The 9,913-nt window shown below is 34.9% G+C and overlaps 1 protein-coding gene across 1 annotated transcript in view; it reads left to right on the top strand.

Annotated features, from left to right (window-relative positions):
- Positions 1 to 5,099, top strand: part of LOC108914553 — an 11,172-nt gene extending 6,073 nt beyond the window's left edge. The window contains exons 5-10 of the mRNA XM_018720383.1: positions 971 to 1,230; positions 2,197 to 2,219; positions 2,340 to 2,424; positions 2,490 to 2,828; positions 3,984 to 4,263; positions 4,765 to 5,099. Coding sequence (XP_018575899.1) covers positions 971 to 1,230; positions 2,197 to 2,219; positions 2,340 to 2,424; positions 2,490 to 2,828; positions 3,984 to 4,263; positions 4,765 to 5,027 — 1,250 coding nt within the window. The 3' untranslated portion in view covers positions 5,028 to 5,099. The remainder of the gene's footprint in view (positions 1 to 970; positions 1,231 to 2,196; positions 2,220 to 2,339; positions 2,425 to 2,489; positions 2,829 to 3,983; positions 4,264 to 4,764) is intronic.
- The last annotated feature ends 4,814 nt before the right edge of the window (positions 5,100 to 9,913 follow it).

The raw sequence follows: 9,913 nt of genomic DNA, 5'->3' as shown, positions 1-9,913 counted from the left end.
ATGTGGTAATCGATTTTTCATACCCCGTGAAAATTCCGATTTCCAGCTGTCGGACTGAAAAAACGCGGCTTGAAATTTGTCGGACAACAATACTTTTTGACTGAATTAATTATTTACAATTAATTTTACTAAAAATTACCTATGTGGTAATTGATTTTCAATACCCTGTTATTTTGGCATGTTTCGACCGGTAGACACGTCAATGTCGGAGGAATTTCTGTCGGACAAATTTAAATCGGCATTTGCAACAAAATTTCCAGTTACTTAAGCTAAAAATAAAAGATGTGGTCTTGAGTTTTCAAGACCCCGGGAAATTGCCATGTTTTTGGACTTTTCCGAGTGGAAAAGCGGAGGAATCGAGAAAAGTCGTAGAGGAAAAATGTGGTAGACTCGTCAAAAGGATGCCCCTCAGGAGTTATAAAGTATGTGGTAATCAACTTTCCAGAGGGGGCCTGTACTGTGGACTATAACTAAAAATATCTTGGTTAGACTTTTCAAAAAACTTGAAACTTCAAATGTAGGCAGACGAGATGACAGATGGCGGTTTTTTTATACTATCTCCGATAAACATACCCCAGCACGCTACTAAAAATTTAGTTACCAACTAGGACTAATAGTTTACTAATTCCTTTTATGAATACAAATTTCTTAGTAGGATCTTAATAGGATGTTAGTAGACAGTATTATCGTATATGAATAAGGCTGAGTATGTCGTTTATCCTATTTATTTTAATTATATGTTGTTTACGTATATTTGTATAACAGTTAGTTGATTGCTATCATTATGTGTATTGTTATTTACCACTTTCTTTTTTTTTGGACGCCTGTAAACACTTTTAAGTGTATGTATGTAACACTGGCCTTTATAAATAAAATAAAATAATATAAAAATATTTGAAAAGGTATTGATAGGTCTAAAATAATTTACTTGGATTTTACGGAAATATTGATATCTTTATTTTCCTCACAGCAAATGTTGGACCCATCTCCGCAGCAATTAACGCCGACAATTTCCAGAACTTTGCTGGAGGAATATTCGTTGACGAAACATGCATTCCAACTGAATTGAACCATGGAATACTCGTCGTCGGTTATGGTACCCAGGACAGCGTACCATACTGGCTGATTAAGAACTCATGGGGTGTTGATTGGGCTGAAAATGGATACTTCAAGATGATCCGTAACACGAACCAATGCGGTATCAAATACGGAGCAACTTACCCCGTCATGTAATTCATATCTGCGATATGGATTGTGAATACGTTTTGAAAATTGTTTCATAGTAATCTAGTAAAATGCCTATTAAAACTGTTTCTTGTCTGTTACACTACCGCAAATTTTATCCTATCCTTTGTCATAGTTATCATGTGAGATGAACTTGTACGGAAAAAATGTTTTTCTTCAAGCACTTTGACAACTATTTTGTTACTTTATCGTTTTTATGCACTCGTTATTTTTATGACATCAAAGGAAATTTTCTTAAAACAGATATTTGTGGGTATTTTTCTATAAATCAGTGATATTTAATTAAAGTTTTAACTGAAATTGTTTTCAGTTACAGTCGACATAGTCATAGGATTAAATAAATCAAATCAATTTTCTCGTAAGGGAATGTACATTTTATCATTTCCAACTTTTATTCAAGTATGTCTCAATAACTTGAAAGAAAAATTGCAACTGACGCTACCTTTATAATTTGTTTGTTTTATACTGGATTTGGATTGTCATAAGCGATACTTAACACATTAGCGTATTCATTGAGGAAAAAAATGATACGCCACTGAGTTTTTCAGATCTTGAGAACAAATCCTGAAAATTTTATTAAAAAAAGAAAATGACTTTTCTGTAACTTTCCTAACAGCTTTTACGAACAAATTACAAAAGAAATTAAGCTACAAATAAATCGTAAAATTAAAGTTTTGATTGATTTGTTATTTCATGTATTACTTTGAAACGCACAGAAAACAAAAATCAGTATAAAGTCTTAGAAATATCTAATACTCGTATCAAGTGATTTCAATACATTTATAACAGCGGACAATTAAAATTGAGAGATGACACTCTGACAAAGAGATAATATCTTCCACAGAAAAATGTTTTTGTCGATAACCATTAAACGATGTTTATAGCACTCCATTGAAGATCGTAGAGATATAAACTGTAATATATAAGGGCAACATTGGGATACTTCTTTAGTACTCTTTTTTGTTGTTCGAAAGGTAAGTAACTTTTATTATTTTAATAGATCTTGTCTGAAAAAACTTTAGAAATGTTGAAAATATTGACGTCGTTATTATTTTAAGGGTAATAAATGATTGCATATTGATTATTTTTTCCAGAAAAAGCAAAATGAGGTTCTTGGTTGTTCTGACTGCCTTAGTTTTGGCAATTAACGCCGACCAACAGTTGTGGCAGGAATTCAAGGTACGTATAAAACGAAAGAGACACCTAATCACTGTTTTCGGTTACTATATTGTCAAAATTTCTAGGAAAAATTTGGACGGGACTACAGAAACCTCAGGGAAGAACAACACCGATACACCGTCTTCGAAAGCAACTTGCGCATCATCGAAGCACACAATGAGAAATACGCCAACGGAGAATCTTCGTACTACATGGGCATCAACCAATTCACAGACAAAACCCCAGAAGAATTCAAGGCTATGTTGAATTATAGCGCTTCTGTGAAACCTCTTCGCAAAGAACCCACCGTTTGGCACAAAAACACTGGTCTCGGAGCTCCCGCAGAGATGAATTGGGTTTCCAAGGGAGCCGTCACCGAAGTCAAGAATCAAGGATCCTGCGGCTCTTGTTGGGCATTCAGTGCTGTAGGTATTTTTTTCCTTATCATGTGGGTCGCTGCTCCAGGCTGCTCTGAGATTTTTCTGTGTCTGATTTAATCCATATTAAATATTTCCGTCCCTTGGTCTTGAAACCTAATCATTTTCCATGTTCTTTTTACAGCACTCTCTCCAAAGCTTGCGTGCTTTGATCCTAAGAAAACTTTTTTCATGACCCTTTCTGTAAGTTTTTTAGCTAGCCCTGTCGTTATTTACCGGGGTTCATTAAGCAACTATAATAGTATATTATTCAACGAGCGTATAATGATGGGTATTATCCACGAGGTGAAGTTTACGGCCACGAGCCGCAGGCGAGTGGCCTAAATCACCGAGTGGATAATAGCCATTATACGGGAGTAGAATACTATACTTTATCCACGACTACTAAATATTTTTGTTGAAGTTTTTTTTGTTTTTAGTTCGTTTTTTAACGCAATTTAACACAAAATATCCAAACACTGAGAAATCTATCCACAGAAACAATAATGTTGACAGGTTTGAGTCAAATTTGTTTTGTTTTAAAAGCTACTTAGATTTATGAAATGTTTTGAAAAACATGGTATGTTAAGAAATAGATATACGACACGCACAAACGTAGTCGCTTATGGCTCAGTGTAGATGCTACTTCCGTTCCAACCGCGGGTCCGGGGTTCGAATCTGGTCCAGGAAATTTCACTTTTTTATTTATTTTTTTTTATATGTACAGCACTGAATTGAAAATATTTAGCGGTTTATACGATAAAATTTCAAAAACCGATTGATTGTAGCAGAACAATATAATATTATAGCTAAATCAAGGAAGCATCTAACAGTAGTGATTAATGACTCATTAATCACTGCCGTGATTAATGGGTATTAATAAGGTCGAGCAAACAGACGTATAATGGGTACATTATACAATAGTCGTGGATAAAGAAGTTTTTAGCATACCCTGCTTAAGATTAAAGACTTTCTTCTGCATCATCAATATTCACGAGAAAAGAATCTTAAATATCTAGTCTAAAATTACGTTTTTTTTTCCTTTAAATATATGTATGTATTTACACTTGTTGCTATCATCAAGACTAATCAAATTGATAGTAAGGTTTTTTTTTTAATTTAAACTGAAATCAAAAATGAATTTATAACTGTACTTGAATCTAGACTGGTGCTGTGGAAGGAGGTTATTTCGTCAAGACCGGTAGCCTGGTGAGCCTCAGCGAACAAAACTTGGTCGACTGCTCTACCGTGAACGCAGGGTGTGATGGAGGATGGATGCAAGCCGGATTTGATTACATTAGAGACAACGGAATCGAAACAGAAAGCGACTACCCATACACTGCAGTCCAAGGAAGTTGTCTATTCGACAGATCGAAGAGTGTCGTCAATGTCCAAGGCTTCGTGAACCTTGACGCAGACGAAAGCCTGTTGTTGGATGCTGTCGGTAAGTGAGATGGATTATTTTCACTTCTTAAATAGTTACGCCACAAACCTAGAGAAAGAGCTAGAAAATCTTCCAACCCAGGAGGTCCAAACTCTTTGTCACTTGCCTTTTATGAAGATTTATGCTCAAATCTGGACCTGGAATTTTATATGTGTTATATAAATGGTTTCTTTGATTGCTTTAATTTCGTCAGATGTCTTCAACATTCTATATTGTCCATGAATTTCAGCTTTGCTAAAAAAATGATCTAATAAACAAAATTAAACAACCACTTAACATGACATAATATGATAGGGACTATAATATCATCTCATAATAATAATGAGAGATAAATGTGTTCTATTAAATAAGAATAACGATTTTATTTTAACAATAATTATTGGTTAATTGATTATTTATTGCAATTTGAAGTACCATTTGAAAATTAGAGAGGGTATTCACAGATTCAAAATAATTTACTGCCATTTCATGAAATTATCAACGTGTTTATTTTCCCCACAGCAAACGTTGGACCCATCTCTGCGTCTATGACAGCCGACAACTTCCAGAACTACGCTGGTGGAGTATTTGTCGACGACACTTGCAGCCAGACGATATTGGACCACGGAATACTCCTAGTTGGCTATGGCACCTTGAACGGCGTCGACTACTGGCTGATCAAGAACTCCTGGGGAACTGAATGGGGAGAGAACGGATACTTCAAGATGATTCGTAACATAAATCAATGCGGTATCGCATATGACGGAACATATCCCATCATGTAATTCATATCTGCGATATGGATTGCGAAATTTTTCACTATGCAATCTAATAAAAAAACATGGTCCATCTTGAAACTGTTTTTATTCCGTTACATTACCCCAAATTTTATCCTACACCATATAACCCGGTCAAAATAGACATTTCAAATAACGACAGAGCTAAATTTTGGTGGAGACCTTGGGGACACCATTAGAAATAAAGTGTCAAAAGTCCCCATCGATCCCATGTGCTAAAAAGGTTATTCGGGGTCAAAATTTGAGGTTTTTTGGATTTTTTTCGAAAACGGTAAGTTTTATCAAAAAAGTAGTCCTGACAAAAATTATAGATCCTAAAATTATCTACAAAAATGGTGATTATACTTTTTTTCTAAGAATGGTAATTCCTGAGATATCGCGATTCTAAAAGTTGAAGGAGTCACGTTCTACATAATATGCACATATACCGGGTAGGAAAGTACCGATGATCTATCTGAAGTTACGTGAGAGCGATAAAGTAAGCCATAGAAATCCATGTGATAGACAAGGATGGGTATCGTGAAGGCGTCTAATAATCACCGCCCATTTCGCCCTTCCACAAATAAGAAGTGGATCTTATTTGTGGAAGGGCGAAATGGGCGGTGACTATGAGACGCCTTCATTATAGCTATCCTTCTTTATCGCATGGATTTCTATGGCTTACTTTATCGCTCTTACGTAACTTCAGATAGACCATCGGTACTTTCCTACCCGGTATGCCACGTATATATATAGTCAGGCACTTAATGCAAGTAAAAATGCCTATTTGTGTCTCTTGTATGTATAAACTATACTATTCTGAGAATATACACTCAAAAAAAACTCAGTCCCTTAGTCAAAATAACACAGATGTTATAATTGAAACAGCAATATAACAATTTAATGCAACAAATACAATATAATTTGACCGGACTAATAGTAGGTTTTATTATTGATGACAAGGATGCCATTATTAATTGTCGTTGCTGCCAACGATACCTGGTGCCGCACCAGGGGAAATTATAGTTCTAACTAATGACGTTATAGGAAATAACTGCTCTGCGGACTACAGCTCCGTCTAGCAATGAATGACACCTGTAATATTTGGCAAACAGCTAAGATCTTTCGTCGGCAGTTCAACATTTACGAGGTCACAGGCGCATATCTAAAATAGTCGAAATGTTTAATAGATGTTATCTTTACTAATAGTGGCGAAAAATCAACTACGTCACATTTTAGTAATCACACTACACCATCATTGTGCAACAACATGTACATGTCTGCCCCTGATCCGAAGCCTCGCATCGATCAATTTATTCGATGCGCATCTAGCGGCACCTGTCAGCCTAGCTTGTCGGTGAACAATCCAGATTTTTTTTCTGAAGAACATTACATTTCATTGTCGTTTGTGAATGTGTGAATGAGTTTGCGGCTTTGCTTGATCGAGTATATGGAACGTGTTTTTGTGGCAGTCAGTAGCATTGTGTATCGGGAGCATAGAGCGGCACAGGTTTGATCACAGATTTAGCCTATTTCTGCTACCACAACGTGTATTGCCGCTTACTAACATAATATAGATTACTACTGTTTATTTATTTGATAAACGCCACAAAGTTTCAGATGTCTAGATATAGCCTACAGAAAAAGTTGTACCCTACACCGTAATGGTTATTTATGTAGCAAGGGATGATTATCTTTTACTATTGTGGAAGAAAATGAAATGTACGCTCTCCAATTGTATCGACAGTATATATCTTTGTGACCAAATGAAATTAAAGAACGGCGTTTTTTTCTGATACATTGGAAGCAAATTATTGTTATAAAACTGGGCGTCTATGTTTATTTTTGCACAACTTTGTGTTCCCCATATTCAGAAATGTGTAACATTAGCATAGTATTGAGTAATTTTTACACAGCTTCTCATTCATAGGACATAATTCTAATATGAAATACAAACATGTATTTACTAAATACTGTTTCATTTTATTTTGAATAAAGCATCTCATTCTATTTTATTTGAATTTTTTTATAAGTGTATTCGTACGATTAAATAAAGCAAATGGACTTTGTTCCGGTTACGTTTCAATAGCTTTAAAGTGAGTACTTCAAAAATAATAATAATGTCCTTATACTTTATTTGTTTTAAGCAGATTATTAATTTTTGCAATTTGTCATCGATATTTACAGATTTATTTTGCCTATCTACTTTATCTCTTATAAGATATATAGCGTAAAATATATGTATTTGCATAGAAAACAATAAATACTTACAACAAACACTTAGATACCTAAGTACATTAAAGGGGAAATCTATATTTTCATGCCACAATGACAATAGAAATCTAGAGCAGTTTCTGTCACAAAAAAATGTCCTAAAAATAGAGCACTTGTAATAAATTTATCGATATTAACTTCATTTTAGTTCGAGATGAATAGATTTTTTAGATAATTGTGAGATTGTTAATACCTTAGTGGATGGTTAGTTACAGAGTGGTGAAATAAAATAGAAAACTTTTTTTATTTGACTTGTCCCCACTTCATCTCCTGAAGAATTAACAATTTTGTCATGATTACGACTATATGCAAAATTATTTCAGGGATTACTGACTAAAACTGAAGCAGCTTTTTATGAGGTTAATGCGACAAATGAAACAAAACTTTGAAACATATATTTCTCGCCGGTTCAATAACATCCTGATTATGACATTATAAAAGTCGAAATGAAAGCTGATGAGTAATTGCTTCATACCCTTACTGTCAAAAATGATGTCACCGCCGTTCTTGGTGCTGAAAATTCAAAATATTTGGAATTATTCAATTTTCGTGGTTGAAAACATACATAGGTATCGAATACTTACATAAAAATGTAATTCTTTCTGACTGGCGTGTATTTAATTATTATTGTAATACTATTGTGAAATAAAATTTATTATAATATTTTAATTCATTAAGGCCATTTCATTGAGGAAAAAATGGTGAGTTGGTGCCAAATAGATGTCATTATTTTCTGGGCACTTGTAGTGACAGACTGAATATTCTTGGACATGTGCGTGCTGCTCTGTTTGCGGCTATACGGGCAATTTATAGTATCGGCTTCGAAGTATAGGTGATTTTCAAAGTACTACCCCTATTATTTTTCCATGAGGAACTTGCACACAAGTTTTTTTGAAACATGAAAGGAACACCCTGTATAACAAAAAAACTTTATTAGTAGGGTATTTTAACCGTCTGTGAGTCTCCCCCCTCCACTTTCGCCCTTGAAATGACATATGTGGTGACGTATGAGGTGACNTCGTAACAAAACTAATAACACTCTATTACTAAATTTTATTCACACTAGACACCAGTTAAGAAACAACCAATTTTAATGCAAGCAGTAGGTAAATATATTGCAGAGACAAAAAAAAAACAAAATATTCAAACCATTTCTTTTACCTCTACTGTTGTCGAAGTATACTGCTTTATATATTGGGCTAAATGGTAGAAGCGGTGTCACTGCTCATGCACACTTTATAAATATCGTTTTGGTTCTTTCAGAATCTTCGCACTGGCTTTATGAAAATGTGGGCTCGGTCAAATTGGCTCAAATTGTGGTAAGTTTTGTTACTGACCAAAAGTCTCCGCGCATAGTACTTGGGTCCGAAATTCCTTGTTACTTATGGTGGTTCAAGTCAGTTTTGCTGATGGTGGCTGCAAAGTAATATGAGTAGAATAAAAACAGTGACTTTTGTGAAATGTTTATAGAAAAAATTGGATGACTTCGAAAAGCTGATAAATAACATTTTTGACATATACCAAATACCAGACTGGACGACATACAGGTCCCAAGCCCGAGGCCCCACCACTCAAATGATGGGGAAGAAGGAGGGAGAGAACAAACAATCTCATATTAAAACCTCTAGGTCACTCTATAAACATTCTTTAAAAGTTACTGTTTTTATTGCAATATTCTACTCATACTAGTGTGCAACCATCATCAGCAGAACTGACGCATTGTCAGACTGTCAGTGCTGTGGAGACTTTTGGTCAGCCAAACAAGCCAAACAACTTACCACAATTTCAACCAATCTGACCGAGCCCACATTTTCATAAAGCCAGTGCTGGGTTCTTTTTGATATTAAAAATAATTCTTCAAAAGCGTGAACACCCTGTAATGTTACTAAATACATTTTATAGAATCGAATACTTTAACGTTAAATGGGCCACGTCCATGGTACTGTCACATTCAAATTACCTCATTGCCCCACTTAAACGAACGATATTAATTTATAAAAATGACAAAAGAAAGCAAAATACGTGCGTGTACATAAACGCGCCGGTTTTCTCTCAAAACGGAAGAAAGTCCGATTCGTAGATAACGAATTTTATTTGGCGGCTACGAAATTCGTGTCGCAAATAGCCAGCATAATAATTATTACACTTTCATTACCAAACATGTAACAATGAACGTGTGTGCTAGGATACGCCATGGGAAAGTGTGCTGGAGTTGAATAATCTGTGGATTGTTATAATTCATAAAGGCGTTCGCACGCCAGACAAAAAGAGATGTATATCGATGAATTCTAGAATAAATTTTAGTGAGTGGGCACGTGGAATTGGAGTTTATTGATCGGGTCAGTATTAAGTTGGGAAACCTGATAAGTAATTCACGAACATGGACAGAAACCTTGAGAATCTCTTAGGTGAATGAAATACCAATAATCCATTTTAATGTACAGGCGTTTCTTAAATACGTGTAGAAAATTAGGAGGTGTATTTGCGAATGTATTTTGTTGTACATTTCGAGCTCCTATAAACGAATGTCCGGAAATTCTTTCTTTCTTCATTCATTTTAAATCGTTGAAACAACAAATGACAACTAAATTCTATTTTGGCATATACGTAGTATGAGGGTA

The sequence above is a fragment of the Anoplophora glabripennis genome, unplaced genomic scaffold, assembly GCF_000390285.2.
Source record: "Anoplophora glabripennis isolate ALB-LARVAE unplaced genomic scaffold, Agla_2.0 scaffold1396, whole genome shotgun sequence".
NCBI lineage: Eukaryota > Metazoa > Arthropoda > Insecta > Coleoptera > Cerambycidae > Anoplophora > Anoplophora glabripennis.
The sequence above is the reverse complement of the archived record's forward strand: the minus strand, read 5'-3'. Positions and strand labels throughout refer to the sequence as shown.